Raw genomic sequence first — 23,951 nt, forward strand, 5'->3', positions numbered from 1 at the left:
TCTATTATGTTTTAACCTATTCATCATGCTGAATTTTAATTACTTTTGCTTATGATCATGTCATGTTTTTGCTCCCCCTTTTTTCCTAACCTTAGAATAGTTGCAGTAAGTTATGAAGCTCGTGCATTTGGGGTCACTAGAAACATGTGGGCAGATGATGCTAAGAAGTTATGTCCAGATCTTCTACTGGCACAAATTCGTGAGCTCCATGGAAAAGCTAACCTCACCAAGTAAGAAGAGAAGATGGTTTAAGGGGAGTGGAGGAGTTGGAATCATTTCATGAGGCTAGGAACTGATGTTTTCTAATTTGTTTTGTGTAAATCACATCTGAAAAGGTTCCCTTCAGTCAGCCAACTTTTCAGTGTGAAATGAAAACAGATTTTAATATTATATTTTAGGACAGTTGAGAATCATTATTACCTATAATGATATCTACCCTTAATACCTTTTCAGTTCCTTAAATGTTTAAAAATTGGTTATTGTAATTAAAACTTAATACCAGTTCCCATGTTCTCAGGCCAAAACTGTGAAATTTTTCATTGGCAGTGTCTCTTAAATTTCACATCGTTATAAAGTAAATTCTAGTATTATCCACCCCACCCCTCCCCACTCATTCCTACACACACACACAGATGAGGGGCAAGTTTAGAGAGGTTAAATAATTTAATTTCACACAGCTAAGAAGTAGAAGACAGGATTCAACTTTTTTTCAGATCCCCACGTTCTCACAGTACACTATACTGTGTGTGGTGGTGTGTGTAGGGATCATGCTTTGACTTGGGACTTGAGATATTCCTGAATTCACCTATCAGAAGTCTAAAAGTGAGTGTCATAGCCAACCTCGCATTGGAATTACTGCCAGAAAAGAAGACAGATTTAACTGAAGATTAATACTATTACTCTAAAGTAGAATTAATTTAGCTAATGGACATATGTTACATTGCATTGAATAGAATTTTATGCTGGCTGGGAAAGACAGTGTCATGTCCCAGAAATATAGTTGACTTCACAGTGTGATTTTGAAAAGCCACATGCCACCAACTTTATACTGGATCATTTATTTTACCCTTAAAATCTTCATCAAGTAACGAACAAAGGCAGTTTTAAAAAATTTAAGAATATGTTTATAGACCAGAAAGTTATTAAGACCTGGATAATTTAAAATTATTTTAATAGTTAACTTGAGATGCCACATTATAAAAATAAAAATATGATTTGCAGAAACATATATATATGTATATATACACACTAAGTTTTTCAAGTATTTGTAAAAATACCTTGGAGTAATTTATTCAAGTCTGTGAAGGAACACCAGCTACTGCAAAAGAGCATCCTTTCCTTGGTCTGTATGTATGTGAGTATATTATGCTGTCATGCTCTTAGGTACCGGGATGCCAGTATGGAAGTGATGGAGGTAATGTCTCGTTTTGCTGTAATGGAACGTGGCAGCATTGATGAGGCTTATCTAGACCTGACCAGTGCTGTGCAAGAGAGACTACAAAAGCTCCAAAATCAGCCTATCTCAGCAGACTTGTTGCCAACCACCTGCATTGAAGGGTTTCCCCAAGGGCCTACAACAACAGAAGGGACTGTTGAGAAAGGTACTTCCATAGCATCAGTATTGCTTCTGCTTCCTGCCTTTGGAACCTGCTTTGCTTGGTCACACTGCTCCTCCTTGGATTCAATGAAAGGAAACTTAACCTACAACGGGAATGAATCTCAAGGACTCACATGGAAGGATATACAAATTCTCTTATCTTTCCAGGTATATGGATATTGAGAAGCTGTGAAATCTGTAAAATCAAGTTTCTCCTTAAGCATAACTAGGGCAGGTTAAAGTTATCAGTAGAAGGGTGACTGAGCACTTCCATTATTTGTAGGTTAATGTATAACTTGGTTCATAAGAAGGGTGAGCTTTTTAAAGGGGACCTCAAAAACGGAGTTGAGCTACTCACAGGATGATGTCATCAGTGAGCTGCTCAAGGCCTCTCATTTTATTTGACTTATTTTACTCCTTTTCCCTTCATAGTGATTCCCCTCACTCCCTTCCTACCCCACAAACCCTCTGGCATTCACTTACATAGATCTTCTTAAACATGTATATGTCTTTACAAATTGTACAGTAGTGTTGCTTTGTTTTAATTGTTTATTTAGTTATTTTATTTGATAATTATCATTTTTTCATTTATTTTTTTGAAGTGTAGTCAATTTACTATTAGTTTCAGGTGTACAACATAGTGATTCAATATTTTTATAGATTATATTCCATTTAAAGTTATTATAAAATAATGACTATATTTCCCTGTGCTGTATCCATTTATTTTATACACAATAGTTCGTAACTCTGAAACCCCTGCCTCTAACTTGCCCCTTCTTCCCTTTCCTCACGGTAACAACTAGTTTGTTCTCTATATCTGAGTCTGTTACAGTTTTGTTGTATTCATTTGTTTATATTTTAGATTCCACATATAAGTGATAACATACAGTATTTGTCTTTCTTTGACTCAATGTGTGCTATTAAAACTTGTGCTTTTATATAATGTGTCCTTTTAAAACTTGTGCTAGAGTTTTAAAAGCACACATTATATAAGTGAAAAGATGTTCAACATCAATAATTAGTAGAGAAATGCAAATCAGAAATACAATGAGGTATCCCTCATACCAGTCAGAAGGGCCATCATCCAAACAATCTCCAAATAAAAATGCTGGAGAGGATGTGGAGAAAAGGGAATCCTTGTACACTGTTGGTGGGAATGTAAATTGGTACAGCCACTATGGAAAACAGTTTTGGAGGTTCCTTAAAAAACCAGAAATAGAACTACCATATAACCCATCAATCCCACTTCTGGAGTATATACCCAGAGAAAACCATAATTCAAAAAGATACATGCACCCTAGTGTTCATTGCAGCACTATTTACAATAGCCAGGACATGGAAGCAACTTAAATGCCCATCAGTAAAGGAATGGATAGAGAAGATGTGGTACATATATGCAATGGAGTATTACTCAGCCATAAAAAAGAAGAAAATAATGCCATTTGTAGCAGCATGGATGGACCTAGAGATTGTCATACCGAGTGAAGTAAGACAGACAAATACATGATATGTGAAATTTTTTAAAAATTGATTTTTTTGTGTGTGAAATAAAAAAAAAAAGAGGTACAAATGAACTTATCTACAAAACAGAAGTAGAGTCGATGTAGAAAACAAACTTGTGGTTACCAGGGGATAAGGAAGGGAGGAATAAGTTGGGAGATTGTAACTGACATATATACACTACTATATATAAAATTGGAGAAGGCAGTGGCACCCCACTCCAGTACTCTTGCCTGGAAAATCCCATGGATGGAGGGGCCTGGTGGGCTGCAGTCCATGGGGTCGCTAAGAGTCAGGCACAACTGAGCGACTTCCCTTTCACTTTTCACTTTCATGCATTGGAGAAGGAAATGGCAACCCACCCCAGTATTCTTGCCTGGAGAATCCAGGGACAGAGGAGCCTAGTGGGCTGCTGTCTATGGGGTCACACAGAGTCGGACACGACTGAAGTGACTTAGCATTAGCATATATAAAATAGATGACAAGAATGTGCTGTGTAGCACAGGGAACTCTACTTAGTACTCTGTTATGGCCTATATGGAAGAAAAATCAAAAAAAGAGAGTGGATATAGGCATTGATACATGTGTAACTGATTCACTTTGCTGTATACCTGAAACTAATATAACTTTGTACATCACCTATACTCCAATAAATTTTTTTTAAAAAGATGCAGTTGAGTATAAACTGCATTAATTTGCCATGAAACAATGTTAAAAGAAAAACTTGTGCTTCTTAATTACAAGATCATGTTATGGTACTATAGATCTCATTCTTTTTAATTTTCTTTCATTGGTGGTTTTACAGATCTATCCATGTAGCTGTATTTATCTGTAATTGATTGCTTTTAAAAAAATCATTTATTTTTGGGGGGGCGCTGGGTCTTCATTGCTGTGCAGGCTTTTCTCTAGTTGCAGCGAGTAGGGGCTGCTCTCTAGTTGTGGTGCATGAGCTTCTCAGTGAAGAGGCTTCTCCTGTTGTGGAGAGTGGGCTCTAGGGTGCACAGGCCTCAGTAGTTGGGGCATGTGGGCTCAGTGGTTGCGGCTTCCTGGCTCTAGACCACAGGCTCAGTAGTTGTGGTGCATGGGCTTAGTTGCTCTGCAGCATGTGGGATCTTCCTGGGCCAGGGATCAAACCCATGTACCCTGCATTGGCAGGCAGATTCTTTACCACTGAGCCACCAGGGAAGCCCAGTTGATTGCTTTTAATTGCAGCACAATGTATGGTATGGATCTACTGTGTTTACAGACCCTTCTGTTTATATGATGAATGTCCTTATTAGTCCTCTTTTGGACCTATGCAAGGGTTTCTCTTGAGTATTTTCAGGAGTGGACTGCTAGATCATAGGGTATACACATATACTTAGTTTCACTAAATATTGCCAAATTGGTTTCCAGAATTGCTGTAACAATTTGCCTGACCCCTGACAGTACATAAGAGTTCCCATTTCCTCCCTATCCTCACCAGAAATTGGTATTACCTGATATTTTAAAATGTAATGGCTACAAAAGTGTACTTTATATTGGGGCTTGTTTTAACTTATATTTCTCAATTTACTAATTGAAGTTGAGCTTTTTTTCATATACTTGTTAGCCAGTTGAGTTTCTACTTTTATGAGTTTGCTTATTTATAATCACCCAATTTTCCATTGGATTTCCTGCCCTTTTTGTCAGGGGAGAAGTCTCCTTCTGTATCCTAATTGTTGGTTCCTTGTCTGTTTTTGACACTTCAAACATCTTTTCCCAGGTCTGTCATCCATTAACTTTATTTATACTGTACTTTGTTTAACAAATTCTTTTAGTCCTTCCATTTTTCACCTTATGGTTTGTGCATTTTAAATCTCATTTTAGACATTCATTTCTCCCAGATGTTCCTGAAGACATTTTTCTACATTTTCTTCAATTTGCCTTATAGCTTATTTTTAGGTATTTCAACTATATGGGGTTTACCATTTTATTTGATTTAAAGTAGGAAGCCACCTTAATTATTAATCTTTTAGTGAGTCAGTTTTCCCAACAGTTATTTATTAATAATCCATTTCTCTCAACTTCTCATATATCAGTTGTTTGTAGAATAGCCCATTAGGGTCTCCTTTTGCTTCAGAAACACATTGTTTTTATTAGTTTGTGGTATGTTATAATATTTGATAAGGACTCCCCTCTACTTTTGTTTTTCAAAATTGTCTTGGCTATTTATGGACTTTTATTGTTTGGTATATGTTTTAGAATGCATTAGTTGAATTCCTCAAGAAATTCTGGAAGTTACATTGAATTCACATTTTTATTTATTTTTTAAACATATTTATTTAGTTAGGTGCACTGGGTCTTAGTTGCAACATGTAGGATCTAGTTCCCTGACCAGGGATCAAACCTGGGTCCCCTGAATTGGGAGCTCAGAGTCTTAGCCACTGGACTACCTGGGAAGCCCCTGAATTCACATTTTTAGAAAGGATAGTATCTTAATGTTAAATTATCCCATCTATAAACATTTCACCATTTTTTTAGGTCTTCACTTATGTACCTTTTAGTGATTTTTATTTATTTTTTAAAATGCATTTTGTTGAAATGTAGTTTTTTAAAATTTTTGACTGGGCTGGGTTTGTTACTGTGTGGGCTCTTTAGTTGTGGCCAGTTGGGGCTACTCTACAGTTGCGGAACACAGGCTTCTTCTTGTGGTAGCTTCTCTTGTTACAGAGCACAGGATCTAAGGCGCGTGGGCTTCAGTAGTTGTGGTTCCTAGACTCTAGAGCACAGGCTCAGTAGTTGTGGCACATGGTCCTAGCTGCTTCTGACCAACCAGGGATTGAACTTGTGTCTCCCACATTGCCAGGCGGATTGTTCACTAAGCTACCAGGGAAGCCCTGTTGAAGTATAGTTGATTTACAGTGTGTTAATTTCTGCCATACAGCAAAGTGATTCTTTAAGACACACACACACACACACACACACACACACACACACATATATATATAATTCTTTTTCATATTTTTTCCATCATAGTTTATCACAGGATATTGATATAGTTCTCTGTGCTTTACAAAAGGACTGTGTTGTTTATCCATTCTATGTATTGTAATAGTTTGTATCTGCTAATTGCAAACTCCCAGTGCATCCCTCCCTGCCGCCCTTGGCAACCACAGGTCTGTTCTCTGTTTTGTAAGTCTGTTTCTGTTTTATAGACAGTTCATTTGTGTCCTACTTTAGACTCCACATACCTTTTAGTAATTTTTAAATTACGATTTTTATCATATAATTATGATTATTTCTGCTTCTTCTGAAATCTGGAATCCAGTAGGTTTCCCTTTTTCTTTCTCATCTAAACCTTGATATACATAAAGTGTGTAAATTAAGTGTATACTTGACTGATTTTCACAAAGTAAACCCACTTGTATAAACAGAACCCAGATCAAAAAACATCAGAACTCTAGAAGCCGCATTTGCTTGCGCTCCCAGTCATTCTCTGTCCCTCTCCCCTCTCTCCTATATAACAACTGTCCTGATTTCTATTTAACTTATTTTTGAAGTTTCTAAAATTGAAATTATGCAGTACATACTTGAGTCTGGCTTCATTCATTCAATATTGTCTTTGTGAGAGTCATCCATTCTGTTGTATATAGTTGGGTTTGTGTAGTATTACATTGTATGAATATACCACAATTTACCCATGGATATTTTGTGGGTTTTTTTTTTCCAGTTTTGGACCACTAATAACAGAGTTGCTATGAATATTTTTGTAAATATCTTTTGGTGAACAAATGTATACATTCTGTTGAGCATGTGACTGACGTGCTCAGTTGTGGGGTTTGCCTGTATTCACCTTTAGTTTGTCTGTACTCAGTGTTAGTAGATACCCCCAAAAGTTTTCCAGAATGGTTGTACTGATTTATAATTCTACTAGCAGTATATGAGAGTTCTAGTTGTGCCACATCTTTGTTAACCTTTGCTTTTTTCTCTTTTGTGTTTTAACCATTTTGATAATCGTGATATTGTATATGGTGATGTCATATTATGGTTTTAGTTTGCATGTTCCTGATGTTAATGAAATTGAGCACCTTTTTGTAAGTGATGACCATTCTTTCATGAAGTGTCGGTTTAAATACTTGCCCATTTTTCTTGGTTGTCTCATCTCATTCATCTATAGGACTTCTTTATGTATTCTGGATATGAATCATTATCAAATATATATACTGCAGCATCTTATGGTTTGTGGCTTTTCTCTTTTTAAAAATTTTTTGGCCATGCCAAGTGACATGCAGGATCTTAGTTACCTGCCCAGGGATTGAATCTGTGCCCCCTGTAGTGAAAGTCCAGAACCTTAACCACTGGACTGCCAGGGAAGTCTCAAGACTTCCTCTTTTTTTGAGGAAGGCCTGTATTGCTATGAACTTCCTTCTTGAGACTCCTTTTGCTGTATCTCAGATTTTGTATGGTTGTGTTTTGTTTTTATAATACTTAAAATAATTTGTTGTTTAAGTTTTTTTTAAGACTGTATGCCCTTTTAGACCTGTTGAAAGCTATGGACCCTTGTCTCAGAAAAATAGATACCTACATATAAGACAATTTTGCATGCAGTTTTCAGGAGATTTGCAGACCCTCTCAAAACCTACATAGTTCAGAATAAGAACTATTTATTACATATTACATTGGTTTTGTGGGAGGCAACTCATTGTTGAAGAGCTCTCTGGTGAAGATGATGGTGCATACCTTTGTTGGTGGTCAAATGTTACTTCAACTCAAATGGTTGTTCTATACCTATCTTTACTACGTTTTTCTATAAAATGCCGGTGTTTTAAAGAAGTCTTACTTCTGTATGAGGAAATAAAAGGTATTTGTATTATGAAGGAACAAGTTGCTTTATTGTGTCCAGTTTAAATTTTAAGCTTCCAGATGCAGTGATAACATCTTATTATTTAGAGTGTTCAGAATAATGCAATGTCTAGGAAATGATTTACGGTGATATTTCATATCATACTCCTGAGTCTTCACATGATGTGTGTAGCCAGAAAAAATCTGATAACAGAAATTAGCTGATCTAAGTGTATATAATCTCCCAGAAATTATTTTTCATGAATATGACATATATTTCAAAGCTAGGAAAAGAATCCAGGTGTCTGATGTTTTGGTACTAAAGTTCCCATTCAGCTTTACCATCCTGCCTCTTAATGGGTCCTATTTACCCATTTGCAACTTTGGGTTTTCTGTTTCTGAAATAGTTGTGTGTGTGTGAAGTTTAAGTAGTATGATTACTTAAAAATAATACTCAGAAATTCCCAGAGTGAAAACTTTCCCTTTGGGGCCTCTTTGTAACTGGTTTGTGTTAGCTAAAGAACTCCTTTGTTTTCTCCTTTGCTTCCTCTTAATTCATTTCTTTCTAAGCAAATATTGAACATGTGAATGTGTATAACAAGAAACAGTTGTGTAGCTGTATTAATATAAAAAAATTATAAATCAACTGTCAGGGACTTCCCTGGCAGTCCGTGGTTAAGACTCCATGCTTACATTGCAGGGGCTATGGGTTCTATCCCCTGGCCCATGTGCTGCCCAGCTCAGCCAAAAAGAAACAAAAAGAAGATAAAAATAAATTAATATTTAAAAATTAAAAAAAAAAATCAGCTGCCAAAGTTGAGAGCTATAGGAGTTGGGATAGACTCCTTGCAGGCTTTGAAGAAGGAAGCTGCCATATTGCAAGAGGGCCTTTGGAGAAGCCCCCATGTCTGTGCTTTGAGAGCTACCCTCTGCTGACAGCAAGCAAGAAAGGAGGACCTCAGTCCTACAGCCACAAGATGATAAATTCTGTGAACAACCAGAGGGAGCTTGAAAGTTAAAGTATTAGTTGCTCAGTCGCGTCCAACTCTTTGCGACTCCATGAACTGTAGCCCTCCAGGCTCCTCTGTCCATGGAATTCTCCAGGCCAGAATAAGTAGCCATTCCCTTCTCCAGGACATCTTTCCGACCCAGGGATCAAACTGGTCTCCTGCATTGCAGGCAGATTCTATACCATCTGAGCCACCAGAGCTTGGAAGGTACTAAGCTCATGGCACAGAAGAAGGTACACCAGTTATTAGTATAAGGACTTCTCTTTTGTATTAATAGTTATGGATCCTAGAGTTGTGGACCATAGCTAGAGTTTATCAGTTTAATCCTGAAGTTTTGGCACAAATTACCAGTGCTCACTCTTATGACAGTTCTAGTCACCATTGTATTAGAGGTTCAAGATGATGCAGTCAGTACAGGAAAAGAAATAAAAGATGTGAAAGAAGAGTGAAATAGGAGACATGGCCATGTTTATAGAAAATCCTAAGGAATCTACCCTCCCCCCACTCCCACTAAAAGAACCTAGAATAATTGAGTTTAGTAGGGTTGCAGGGGACAAAGTCAATGTGCAAGAATTTGTAATACTTCTATATATTAAAATGGGAAGTTGAAATTTAAAAAGCAATGGCATTTTTGCAATAGCATTAAAACCATGAAATTATTAGAAATACATCTAACAATATATGTGGAAAAAACAGTTCAAGATAGATGCAGGTCAAGCCCCAAGCTGATCTACAGATTCATTGCATTTTCACCAAAATCCCAGCAGGATTTTATAGAAATTGACAAATTGATTCCAAAATTTATATGGAAACACAAAGGATGAGGAATACTCAATTTTAGAAAAAACTAATTTGTAAAACTTAACACTACCTGATTTTAAGAGCTAACTCTAAATTTATGGGTACTTCCTAGTGATCCAGTGGTTAAGACTTTGTGCTTCCACAGCAGGGGATACGGGTTTGATCCCTGGTATGGCCAAAAACAAAACAAAAGTTAAGGTGGCACAGGCAAGAATGGAAGAAATACGAATAAAATAGTGAGTTGCAGTGGATATGCGGAATATGGTGAAGTGGCCTTGGTAACTAGATAACTGCAATTGTGTTAGTTGCTCAGTCTTGTCCGAGTCTTTGCGACCCTGTGGACTGCAGTCCACCAGGCTCCTCTGTTCATGGGATTCTCCAGGCAAGAATACTGGAGTGGGTTGGCATTTCCTTCTCCATAGATAACTACAATAAAGGGGAGTAAAAGAAAAGAAGTCAATATTAGATTTTAAACCTTTAAGAGAAACAGGAAGTTGTTTGGGAAAGAGAACCTTTGAGGAGGAAGATATAAAGATTGACTTTAGTAGCATTTTGTTTGATACTTTAATGAAAAATTCAAAAATTTAATGAAAAATTTTCTGTAGGGAGGTAGAAATAAGGGATTAAAGTTTAAGAATTTGGGGAAGGAGCTTAAGATTTGCGTGTACTCAGCATAAGCAAATTGAAACGTAAGCCAGTACCAGTTCACCAAGAGAAAAGGTATCTACGGAGAAGAATGTTGCTCAGTATCCACAGTTAGGGCGTTAGAGGAGGAAGACGGGTTAGCAAAGCAGAGAAACAGCAGTTGGAAAATCCTTCTATGTGCTCCTCTTCCTCCTCCTCATATATATGAGCCTTTATTCTACCTCTTCGAGACACTCTGTATTTTCTTGCCTTGTTCATAGCTCATTTGTGTGTGTGTGCTCAGTCGTGTCCGACTCTTTGCAACCCTTTGGACTGCAGCCTGCCAGGCTTCTCTGTCCATGGGATTTTTCAGGCAAGAATATTGGAGTGAGTTGCCATTTTCTGCTCCAGAGGATCTTTCTAACTCAGGGACCAAACCCATATTTCCCACATCACCTGTGTCTCCTGCACTGCAGGCAGATTCTTTAACATTGAGCCATCAGGGAAGCCCTCACTTCAGCCTCTTTAAACCAGCGTGTATATTTCTTAACTTTCTTGTTACATAATGCTTTTAAAATGCTTTTCCAAAACCGACTAGTCCTAAATTGGATAATAAGATATTTTCAAGGCCGTAAGTACAAAGCTACATCTAATTTAAATACTTTGTCAAGAGAATAAATCTAGTGGTGCTGATTAGATTTAAGCTATTCAACTGGAACCAGCCTCTAAAAATACAGAAGTGCTAACTTAAGTTTATACTGAAGCGTGAGATAATTCTGAATAATTTCTAATTGAGTAACTTAATAGAATTCTTGGTGGCATGCAAGGGAAGTTGGAGGAAGAAAGTTCAAAACTGGAGAGAGAAAACAGAAGTACTTTTAAATCATTGCTCATAAAAGATAATACAAAATATTTGTTGGTTATTGGAGCTTATAAGGTTCAGCCTAGGCTGGAAATTAAGGCTGCTGGACTTGGTATGAGAAATTGATCTCTGTTGTGATACTGAGTAGTCTTCTAAAAACATATCTAAAGTACCTGAAATCTAAGCATTTCTGCATTAGATAACACAAATAAAACCCTGATTTTAAAAAAATGTCTACCTGTGACCTCTCAACTTTTTCAGAGGAAAGGCGAAAACAAGGCTTATTGCAATGGCTTGATTCTCTTCAGACTGAAAGCACCAGCTCTCCAGACCTACAGCTCACTATGGGAGCAGTGATTGTGGAAGAAATGCGAGCAGCCATCGAGAGGCAGACCGGTTTTCAGTGTTCTGCTGGGATTTCACACAATAAGGTGAAGGCTAATAGTAGATTTCAAAGAGAAACATAGATATATCTGCAGTTAAACACAGGGATAGAAACAAACACAAACTTAAAAAAACAACAATAAAACATAGACGGGATAGATATGAGTGGGGCATTTAAGATTTTTTTTATGTGGACTATTTAATAGTCTTAATAGTGTTTCTGTTTTATGTTTTTCTCTTTTTGACTTTGAGGTATGTAGGATCTTAACTCCCTGACCAGGGATCAAACCCACATTCCCTGTGTTGGAAGAAGTCTTAACCACTGGACCTCTAAGGGAAGGAAGTCCCTGCATGGGGCATTTAAACCATTACACATCTTTGAAATGGGTTCCTCTTTAAACTTCACATTGAAGACAAAAACCTAAGTAATTCTTCAACGTGAGAATTGACATTGCACATGTACTTTCCTAAGAAACAGGCTGAAAATTTTGCTGGAAATGGTTATTTACATAGTTGTAGCCACAATATTTCCTTAATGATTGAACTATCCAAAGAAAGGAGGAAGCGGGAATTCCTTGGTGATCCAGTGGTTAGAACTCAGCTGGGGAACTTTCACTGCCCAGGGCCTGGGTTCAATCCCTGGTTGGGGGAACTAAGATCCTACAAGCCAGGCAGTGTAGCCAAAAAAAGAGACTAGTCTTTTTATTTTATATATGAACTTATTCCTTATCTTTTCACTTGCTGAATATTCTAGTATTATCTCACTTCTTCTGTGGTGTGACCTAGGTATTCTCTGCTTTTTTCTATTCTTTCTAATTAAAGTACAGTTTGGCCTTGGGATCTTCATCATCTTTGATCTAGGTTTAGTCATAGGATGGTAGCTGATTTTCCCTGGTTACTACCTTCTCTCCCTTCCTCAAGAAGTGGAAAGTTCAGCACTGTGCAGCTTGCAGGATCTTAGTTCCCTGACCAGGAATTGAACCCAGGCCCTCAGCAGTGAAAGCACTGAGTCTTAACCACTGGACCACCAGGGAATTTCCAAGGAGAGGAAAGTTGCCAAATTACCCAGTAGAGTTTTGGGAGGTGGAGGGAGAGGAAACAAAAATCTCAATGCAGTAATTTAAACTAAATATGACCTAGTAGAAGTTTCAGAGAATTTCTCCCATGAATGTGAAGTGATTTTATATTTTTTCCTACCAATTATAATTTGTGAAATGATACCACTGAAGTACCTTATTCTTTGAAAAGACTTCTCATGGGTGTTTTTCATTTTGAAGTCTTATTTAGTATGAGATGTTTGCTATTGGATGATGATTTTGAGCCCAGTCTTTGTCACAGATACTAAATGATGGTAATCTGTATTAAACTGGGACTGAAAATGGACTGACCATTAATCAAGAAATGTCTGTCTCTAAGTGGGGTAGGGCAAAATGAGTTTGTTTCAGCATTTTCATATGGACACACTAAGAAATGCCTCTTAAGTCTCTTCTGTAGCTTCTTTGTTCTTTACCCTCTTGAAGTAGGAGAACCTTAAGGAACAGATGGGTGGAAAAAACTACTAAAGAAAAACAGAATGGAAGATGTGGGAAGAACAATGAGGATAATGATAGTGGGTCATGTTTTCCACTGTGGATGTTGTTGGACACCCAGGTTTGGAGATGTCTTGAGTTTCTGGTTCTGTTTTTGTTTTTAATGTGGAAACCACTAGTTACAGCCCTTAAGCTGTGCCTTGTGTGTGAATGTGGGTATGTGTGTATATTAATATTCACCGTGTGTGGGTATTGACAGTAATGAGGTTTTTATGCTTCCCATGCTCCAGGTTCTGGCAAAACTGGCCTGTGGATTAAACAAGCCCAACCGGCAGACCCTGGTCTCACACGGGTCAGTCCCGCAACTCTTCAACCAAGTGCCTATTAGCAAAATGTAAGTATTCAGGGAGCACCTCAGATTTCACTCCTCTATCTATGTGAAGGCCCTCTCTAGTTGTAGTTTCTTCTGTTCCTTAAGAATTGGAGCCAAGGAAAACAGGTACCATGGAGACAGGAGGGAGATAACAGAAAATTTTGCAAACACACTGAGATTTCTTTTCTTAATGAACCTTCAATTCCAGATTATCTGTGGAAAATAATTAATCCTGAATTTTAAAAAATGAACTGATTTTTAGCCATATGTTTAACTTCCTTCTAGGTTTTTTATTAAAACCTATTACTAAATAATAAATAGGAATTTTAATTCTTTCCTTTTTTCTAATATCGTAGCAAGCCATTTAGGGCTACTGAATTGTTCCCAAATAAAATTAATAACTAGGCTGTGCATACCAATTGTGTGTCCTTGACCAAGGGCTTATAATATTATTGAAGGGACAAGATATAACTGTTCAAAGCAATAATGAAAGTTCCGTAATCAAGAGTGTATGGAACTGCTAAATGAATTGTACAGGGAGTCACCAAAGTTCATAAAAGTCATCTGAGAAGGACTTATAAAAAGGGCATGGGATTTTGTTTTCAGATTTGGCACAATTTGGAGTCAGATGAGAATATAAGAGAAATACCAATTTGGAGAATGTTTTGAACACAAAAAAGGAGAAAGTATAAGGTATTTTCAGTGAACGGGACATGACCTAGGACCATATTGAGGAAAATAAGTAATGGAAAAAGGACTGAACAGATAGGTTAAGGACAGATTATTAGACATCTCAAAGGCTAGGTTGAAGAATTACTATATTCTTAAATACAAAAGGTTTTAGGTATTGAAGGGGTTTGTTTTGGGAGGTGGAATTTGAATCCATAAATGGGACAGTAGACCCTGTACAATTGAAAAGTTTATATAGTTGATTTGATAACCACTTAATGAATTGGCCCTTGTGTTTATGCTCCGGTTACTCCTATTCCTAGGCCCTAACTCCCAGAGTATTGAATTCCCAGTCATCTAGTCTTATTCTAGAAAATCAATAATTTACAGAACCACTGTGTGTTATCATTTTCCCTGAATCTTGGAGAGCTGCTTACACAGACAAAATATTTTATATCTACTGCTAACCAGATATTGATGATGTTACTTACAAATTTATTGTCTTTTGTTGTTAGCCGTAATCTTGGAGGAAAACTAGGGGCCTCTGTCATTGAAATCCTGGGGGTAGAATACATGGGAGAGCTGACCCAGTTCTCTGAACCCCAGCTCCAGAGTCATTTTGGGGAGAGGAATGGGTAAGTGATTCCTGATACTGTTCAGTCATAACTTTTATGGATATGTTAAATTGAAATGTAGACAAAAGCATCAGGTAAAATCTAGACCTGTTAGGTTAACATTCACTCCTTGAGGTAACTGCACTGATCCTTTTGCTTTAAAATATTAGATCACTATAGCCTATCAGTCCAGTTTTTTTTTCCCCCCATGTACCTAACTAATTAGGTTGGTAGAAAGGAAGTCTTACTTTGAAGCTTGGTTACATACGTGTACAAAGATGCTGTTATTCCTTTAAGATCCTTGTATTTAGGCTTAGTAAGTACCAAAAAAGCTTGGGGATGTAAAATCCTGTAGCTTGGTTGGTACTTTTCCAAAAATATAAATGATGACTTGACCTTAGAAAGCATAATCAGTATTCTTCTCCTGAGTAGTTTATCGTACTGGAATTCATGGGGAAGGGCAAGATTCTGTGATGTACTTAATTTTGAATAGATTTTTCCTTTTTCATGAAAGGGATAAAAGGTTTAGTATACTATAGGTATTTTGTTTTAACAAAAATAGTCATTTGCTTTCACCTTAAACTTTTGTGTTGGTTTTATTAGATCTTGGCTATATGCCATGTGCCGGGGGATTGAACATGATCCAGTTAAACCCAGGCCAATAACCAAAACCCTTGGCTGCAGCAAGAACTTCCCAGGAAAAACAGCTCTGTCTACTCGGGATCAGGTGGGCAGACACATTCCTGACAGAACATTGTCTCTTTTAAGGGAACTGGTGGGTAGGTTTTGGTAGCTGTGAAAACTTAGATGGAACCTTTATGCTGTAAAATATGCAGGAAACAGAAGGGGTTTTGTGTTGAAAATTGATGAGTTTCACTTGGGATTTTTATTATTTCTTTTCCTTTCTTCCTTTCTTCATCTAAAAAGAACTAGAATGGAACTAACTTAAGTTTGAAATGGAATTACTCATTTTTTGGTAGATGAAAACTTAGGAAGCCAGGATATTGTGCCTCTGGTTTGTGTCTTTTTTCTCAGAGCTGGAACATGCCTTAAGTTTACCTGATAGCATGCCAGCAAGAAAAGAAAGTGAAAACTCTTAGATTAGGGCAGGTCAGAGTTCTGAAGATTTCTATCATCTGGTGATCCTTATGGGGGAGACTTTGTTGCACACTTCCATTTTGGGGAGAACTGAACAAAACGACCATTTTTGCATGCAGAGTTGCTTAAGTCATGTCTGAGTCTTTGCGACCCTATGGAGTATAGCCGGCCAGGCTCCTTTGTCCAAGGGATTCTCCAGGCAATAATACTGGAGAGGGTTGCCATGCCTCCAGTATCTTCCCAACCCAGGGATCAAACCCATGTCTCTTAGGTCTCCTGCACTGGCAGGCGGGTTCTTTACCACTAGCGCTACCTGAGAGTTCTATAATAAACCTAGAGTCTTTAAATGAAAGTTTAAAATCTCAATACTTTTTTTAGGTGCAATGGTGGCTTTTGCAATTAGCCCAGGAACTAGAGGAGAGACTCATCAAGGACCGAAATGCTGTAAGATTTTCTTTATTGCTTTGGTGAGCTTTGGGATATAAATATCAGTATGGAGTAGAAAGAAGATACAAAAAGATACCAGCTAGAAAATGTTAAGAAATCTTTTATCTTTTCCCATAAAACTGCCGTAAAACTCAGTATGATTTTCAAAAACCTCGATCTGTGAACTGCTGACTAGATCTGTGAAGACCTGACTACTCCTGTCTCCCTCATTACCATTTGCTTTTACATTTTTGTATATTATCTAAATCCCACTCCAACTCTGAATACACAGTGGATCTTCATCAGAGTACAGAACTGTTAAGCAGGACATTTAGGGATTGGACTGTAAATTATTCAGCTTTAACACAGTCCATGTGACAAAGAAGTATTCAGTTCTAGAGACAGAGTCTTAAGGCAAAGATTAAACATATGATTAGTTTATCTTCTCTCTTTAAAAAAACTATTGATACATATATATATTTATATACCATAAAATTCACCCATTTACAGTATAAAGTTCAGTAGTTTTCATATATTTCAGAGTTCAACTATTCCATAATCAATTTAAGGACATTTCCATAACCCAAAAAGAAATCCTGTACCTGTATTAGTGGGTACTAATCCTGTATTAGTGGATACTAATAGTTATTCTGCAAGCCCTAGGCAATTCTAGTCTGCTTTCTGTCTGTATAGATTTACTATTCTGGACATTTCATATCTGTGCAATAATCTTATATGTGGCCGTTTGTGACTGGCTTGAAATCTTTAACATGTTTCCAAGGTTTATTCATATTGTAGCATCTATCAGTCCTTTATTCCTTTTTATGACAATAATATTCTACTGAATGGATATACCACATTTTATTTATCAATTCATCAGTGAATGGATATTTGAGTTGTTTCCACTTTTTGGCTATTATAAGTAATGTTGCTGTGAACATTCATGTACAGATTTCTCTGTAGACATGTTTTCCCTTCCCTCGTATATATACCTAGGAGTAGAATACTGAGTCACATGGTAACTCTGTTAGCACATGAGGCTGTTGCTGCACTATTTTATACTCCCAGCAATGTAAGAGGCTTGTGATTTCTCTATATCTTTATTCTTTAGTCGCTAGGTATAAAGTGGTTTTCAGGTGCATATTGACTATTTTCTGATTTTATTTGGAGAAATACCTGTTGAGATCCTTTGCCATTTTTGAAATGAGCTGTCTCTTTATATTGAGTTTTAAAACTTCTGTGTGTGTTCTGGATACAAATCCCTTGTCAAATATATAATATATAAATATTTTCTCCCATTCTGTGGATTTTCTTTTCATTTTCCTGATGGTATTGCTTGATGTGTCCTCTCCTGTTGAAACATCAACTGTATACTGTCAGGAATCATCTGTAATTAACTGTCTGCCCCTTTTTAGTGGAATTGGTGGTAAATGTGCTTTGGTGGTTTTGGTTTAGTCACTAAGTCATGTCCAACTTTGCAACACATGGACAGTAGCATGCCAGGCTCCTCTGTCCTCCACTACCTCCCAGAGTTTGCTCAAATTCATCTCCATTGAGTCAGTGATGCTATCTTAACCATCTCATCCTCTGCCACCCTCCTCTGCTTTTGCCTTCAAGCTTTCCCAGCATCAGGGTCTTTTCCAATGAGTCAACTCTTTGCATTAGGTGGCCAAAGTATTATTGGAGCTTCAGCTTTAGCATCAGTACTTCCAATGAATATTCAGGATTGATTTCCTTTAGGATTGACTGGTTTGATCTCTCTTGCTGTCCAAGGAACTCTCAAGAGTCTTCTTCAGCACCACAATTCAAAAGCATCAATTCTTCATTGCTTAGCCTTCTTTATGGTCCAACTCTCACATCTCTACATGACTACTGGAAAAACCATAGTCTTGACTATACAGATCTTTTGTTAGCAAAGTCATGTCTCTGCTTTTTAATATGCTGTCTAGGTTGGTCATAGCTTTCCTTCCAGGAAGCAAGCATCTTTGAATTTCATGGCAGCACTCACCATCTGCGGTGATTTTGGAGCCCAAGAAAATAAAATCTATCACTGCTTCCACTTTTTACTCATCTATTTCCCATGAAGTGATGGGACCGGATGCCATGATTTTAGTTTTTTGAATGTTGAGTTTTAAGCCAACTTTTTGCACTCTCTTCTTTCACCCTCATCAAGAGGCTCTTTAGTTCCTCTTCACTTTCTGCCATTAGAGTGGTATCATCTGCATATGTTGTTGATATTTCTCCCGGCAATCTTGATTCCAGCTTGTGCTTCATCCAGCCTGGCATTTCGCATGATGTACTTTGCATAGAAGAAGGGTGACAATATACAGCCTTGATGTACTCCTTTCCCAGTTTGGAACCAGTCCATTGTTCCATGTCTGGTTTTAACTGTTGTTTCTTGACCTGCATACAGATTTCACGGGAGGCAGGTAAGGTGGTCTGGTACTCCCATCTCTGGAAGAATTTTCTAGTTTGTTTTGATCTACACAGTCTAAGCTTTAGCGTAGTCAGTGAAGCAGAAGTAGATGTTTTTTTCTGGAATTCCCTTGCTTTTTCTGTGATCTAACAAAGGTTGGCAATTTGGTCTTTGTTCTTCAGTAGGTAACATAAAGAGGTTGTGCTATGGGCTTATTTGATGTTGCCCACTAGGTGTCGCTCCGTTCTCATCTCTCTATCCTCTGATAGTCTGACCTCATGTCCTGTCATTTCCCCCTCACGTACTCCACTAACAGCCTCCACTCTGCTGGCCTCTTCCCTGTTTATTTAACACACCAAGTAAATTTCACCTTCACTTCCTCCCCAGTTCCTCTATCATATCAGCAGCCTCCATCACTCTCTGCCTTACTCTGCTTCACTTTGTAGTCATTTCTATTACAAGCCTACTTGTTTATTATATGTAGCTCCTACTACAAGATAAGATCCTCCAGAGCCTGGACTTTATTTTGTTCTCTCCTTTATCTCTCGATAGTGCCTGATACAGTTATAGTTAACTGGTTTTAGTCAACAAGGACTTTTTTGTAGTTGCGAATTTATATTCTCTCGAGATACATACAAACCTGAATAAGCTGTATTTACAAAATGCACAAAAATACAAAATGTTATTTTTACCTAAAGGTTTATTTGTCTTAAGTATATTTCTTCTCACTGGAATCTTGATTTTGAGGGGTCCCTCTGTATACTTGTCACCTTATTGCCTCTTGGCCTTACTTTCTTAGTTTGCTTTGCATCAACAGGATTCATATACTTAGATTTCACTGAAAAGTGAGTCAGTGATCTTGCTTTCTAGAGGCAAGCTCACTACCTGTGTATCTTCTATAGATGGGCTGTAAGGAGGTGATAGTAGAAACTTCTCTTCTTGAGCATGAGAGCATCAGAGGGGTTAAGAAGAGATCCACTACTCAATCCTGACCCCCTTTCAATGACTTACATGAACTCTTCCTTCAGTCACAGAATATAGTACTATAGACCTTTGTGTAATCTTCCTGCATGGATACTACAAAAGAACATTTAGGAGAAACCATTTTCATTTATTCTGTCAAATATCCTAGATATTCTAATACTCTGTCACCCAAATTATGTCTTCTCCAGTTACTTATACTCATTATATATATATATATATATATATTATATATAACAGCACAAATATTTTAAAAATTAAACCCTATTTCCAAACCATTATGCCACCCTGCTTCTTTTCTCTCACACAGTTCAGTATTAGAATCCAGCTGCTCAAGGTAACTTTAGTTCTGTTTCAATCCTCTTACACCCACAGAACGACAGGGTGGCCACTCAGCTGGTAGTGAGCATGCGCATACAAGGAGACAGGCGTCTGAGCAGCTTGCGACGCTGTTGTGCCCTCACCCACTATGATGCTCACAAGATGAGCCATGATGCATTTGCTACCATCAGGAACTGTAACACTTCAGGAACCCAGACTGAATGGTGAGTTTACTTCTAGCTCATCTTCGTTTGAGACTCATACCCTGTCTTTATTTAAAATTAGTATATAAGCTTTCCAGTTAGGGTAGGTTCTTTGTAGCAGGACCTGTTATAGAGAGGGGTGGTCATGCATTAAGGGAGAGAACACATTAGAAATGCCAGAAACATGGTTCAGCCTCTTTGTCTACATTTGGTGCCTTCCAGTGCCCAGGGATAGGTTTGAGAGGCAGACTGAACCAATACTACCCTTTCTGATACTAATTATAGTCAGGGAATGACCAGTTCTACTTGGGAATGCAGAACAAATTTCAGAGAACTTCTGTCTTAACTGTCTGATTATTGTATTTTAAAATCATCCTTCTTGATAATGAAAATGACCTGTATTCACCAATAATCTCTATCTCACGTCCCAACTCAGTTACAAGCACCACTGGTGTAATACCAAATGTCATAATAATAAATTTCACTTCAGCTGGCCATTAAAAATAATCAGCTCTATATAGGAGTGTGTTCATTTACTGTTCAGATAGCAATGATTTTTTCAGTATTGGAATCCTATTTAACATAGCCTCTTAAATTGTAAAAGTATTCCAAATTCACAAGGTAAATATATTAATAATATGTGAGAAAGATAAACTGGTTGTTTAATATAGATCTACATTAGAGATTATAAAAAGAAAAGTTTAGTTAGCCATCTTAAGTTATTGCTTATCTGAATATATTACTCTCTAAAGTTAAGAGTCTTTGTAATACTTAGAAGACTTACTTGAAGAATACTTACTTCTTGGTATACTTGTTATTTACAAAGACTAACAAGTAAATTATTCTAAGTAAAGAATGAAGACTGTATTTATTTTCAAATATTGAGTGATTTTACTGAACCAAATGATAATTGTGATACTATGTTCACATTAAACCTTATCAACTGACAGATTATAACATTTCACCAAGAATATAAAATATTATATTGGCAGGGAAGCATAATAGTATCTGATTATAAGACTGTCTCAAAGCATGAAAGAGAATAGTGAGATACTGTCATAATAATCTTAAAATAGCATTTACCCTTTACCTCATTGAGGGACTAAATCTGTATATAAAAGCACATTTTCATCTTCTGAAATTCAACTTATGTGAAAATTTATTTGGATAATGAGATATAATGAGGAACTTTATGACAGAAATTTCTTGAAGTATTTCTAGAAATTTCTAGTATTTCTGAGACTAGGCTAGGTAATCAAAAGCAGTTGTGAAATTTCATTCTCTAGATAAATTCCAGAGTTGAAAATCAAGAGTTCAGGTTCTGTTTAAAAACTGCATAGAGCATTTTTTTTTCAAGTCTTTCCAGTCTAAATATTTTTAAACTTTTTTGTAGCTCTAGATAGTGTCTTGCCTCACCCGTGAATTTCAGCAGCTGTGCAGCAGTATCATGAAAACAGTAAACCCACTTGTCAGGGGAGCCAACTTACACATCCTGCTTGCTGGGTGTTCACCAAAGCCAGTGGTTCTCAGGGTGTGGTCCTAGACCGCCACATCAGCATCACCTGAGAACTTGTTAGAATGGCAGATTCTGTACCCATCCCAGGTCCGCTGAATCTGTATTAACCCAATATACCCCAAAGTTTGAGATAGTGATAATTTCCTTTTGTGGCAGAACCAGAGTCCCAGTCATTTAGAAACTTAATGTGTCACCTGCGGCTAATCTATTTTTTCACTTTCTATACAGGGCCCCTCCCCTTATAATGCTTTTCCTCTGTGCTACCAAATTCTGTTCCTCTACCCCTTCACCTGGCCCAGACATCACCACCTTCTTGAGCAGTGACCCAAGTTCTCTGCCGAAAGTGCCAATCACCAGTTCAGAAGCCAAGACCCAGGGAAGTGGCCCAGCAGTGACAACCCCTAAGAAGGCAACGACTTCTCTGGAATCGTTCTTCCAGAAAGCTGCAGAAAAGCACAAAGTCAAAGAAGCTTCACTTTCTTCTCCTACTGCCACTACACAGGCCCCCATGAGCCCATCATCCAAGCCCTCATTACCTTTCCAAAGCAGTCATACTATGGGAACCGAGCCCTTCTTTAAGCAGAAAAGTCTGCTTCTAAAGCAGAAGCAGCTCACTAATCCTTCAGTTTTCTTCCCTTCACAGAAGCCACAGTCCAGTCCTAAAGAGTTACCAAACTGTTTTCCAACAGAGAATCCAGATTGTGCCCCTGACTGTGAAAAGATGTTGAAGCTAGGATCCCCCAAAACAACTCCCACAGAGATGGATTTGGCCCAGAACAGCCTCAGCAGCCTTGCTTCTTTAACTTCCACATCTGCTCTGGAGGTGGCTCAGAAGGCAACTATGACCTCCAGTTTTCTGGCTGCTGAGGACCAAGTGCCCTGCGAGAAGTGTGGCTCTCTGGTACCTGTGTGGGACATGCCAGAACACTCAGACTATCACTTTGCATTGGAGTTACAGAACTCCTTTTTGCAGCCCCACTCCTCAAACCCGCAGGTTGTTCCTGCCAGTTCTCCTCAAAGCAAAAGAAATCCCAAGAGCCCTCTGGCCTCAAATAATAAACGGCCCAGGCCTGAGGGCATGCAGACACTGGAATCATTTTTTAAGCCATTAACACACTAGTGCTGCCCTCAGGCTTGCAGCAGGGTGGTAATATTTTATCTGTAACCTGGGAGGTGGGAATAAGTTCACTTCTCAAGGAGACTTATAACTGCATGAAATTTTTAATAAGAAAAATAATCCAGATCTTGAGTTAAGGCTCCCATCTCTTTGTAGGCATGGATTCAAATCCTATTGCTGATAAGGATGTAAAAACTCATTTTTCAGATCATAACTGTTTTTTTAATTGTTAGTCTTTCACTTTTCACTTTCATGCATTGGAGAAGGAAATGGCAACCCGCTCCAGTGTTCCTGCCTGGAGAATCCCAGGGACGGGGGAGCCTGATGGGCTGCCGTCTATGGGGTCTCACAGAGTCGGACACGACTGAAGCGACTCAGCAGCAGCAGCAGGGAAGCAGTGTCAGTTTAGAATGCCTGAGCCTTGGAGCCTAAGAGATCTGGTTCCAAACCTGGCTTTGCCTCTTAGAATATGTCCTCAAGCAAGTCACCTTGTCCAGGACCTTGTTACTCCCAGTGCGATTTTGAGGACCAGCAGCAACACAAAGGAATGTGTTCTCCAGCCTCATCCCCACCCCTGCTGAATCTGTGTATTAATGAACTTGAGAAATGAATTTGATCGAGAAAATAATAACTGTCCTCTGGGCAATGTCATTTCCTTAGACCCTAAATACACATTTAAGAGGGAAGTGCTTGAGCCTTCAGGGTCACTGCCCTGTTCAGCTCTTTCCTATTGAAGTGTGAATATTTATTTAGCTTAAGGTTTTAAATGAATTATTGTAGCTTTTTGCACTTGTCTGTTTATATTACTGTATACTTACTTTGCTTATGTGTGTGGCTGTCAGCTGTGGCTTTTCTGATGTGGGACATGTTGATTACACAGAGAAGCCAACCAAAGGTCAACTGAGTGATGGGGGCATAAGGTACATGTACTCAAACCAGTACTTTTAGGCTTATTTTAGCTTATTTATAAATTGGGGACCTACAGTTTGAAGGGGGAATATTTGAAAACCACTGTGTCTAGCAAATTAGTTCTTCCTCCAAAAATACTTTCCACTTTTGTGTTAAGTATCTAATAAAAGACAGTACTTACCATGTACATGGCTCTTC

At 37.9% G+C, this 23,951-nt stretch overlaps 1 protein-coding gene and 1 non-coding gene across 3 annotated transcripts in view; one reads left to right on the forward strand and one right to left on the reverse strand.

The window, feature by feature from the left end:
* The window catches only part of POLH (DNA polymerase eta), a 29,129-nt gene extending 5,189 nt beyond the window's left edge, over positions 1 to 23,940 (forward strand). The window contains 9 exon segments of one of the 2 annotated variants that reach the window (NM_001034450.1): positions 96 to 230; positions 1,384 to 1,601; positions 11,459 to 11,628; positions 13,401 to 13,504; positions 14,668 to 14,787; positions 15,370 to 15,493; positions 16,243 to 16,308; positions 20,063 to 20,232; positions 21,956 to 23,940. In NM_001034450.1, the coding sequence (NP_001029622.1) occupies positions 96 to 230; positions 1,384 to 1,601; positions 11,459 to 11,628; positions 13,401 to 13,504; positions 14,668 to 14,787; positions 15,370 to 15,493; positions 16,243 to 16,308; positions 20,063 to 20,232; positions 21,956 to 22,847 (1,999 nt within the window). In that variant the 3' untranslated portion in view covers positions 22,848 to 23,940. 2 annotated transcript variants of the gene reach the window in all.
* On the reverse strand, positions 12,543 to 12,615 carry TRNAE-UUC (transfer RNA glutamic acid (anticodon UUC)). Its single transcript has one exon. It is a non-coding gene; the product is annotated as a tRNA-Glu (tRNA).
* Positions 23,941 to 23,951: the final 11 nt, after the last annotated feature.

The sequence above is a fragment of the Bos taurus genome, chromosome 23 (genome assembly GCF_002263795.3).
Source record: "Bos taurus isolate L1 Dominette 01449 registration number 42190680 breed Hereford chromosome 23, ARS-UCD2.0, whole genome shotgun sequence".
Lineage (NCBI taxonomy): Eukaryota > Metazoa > Chordata > Mammalia > Artiodactyla > Bovidae > Bos > Bos taurus.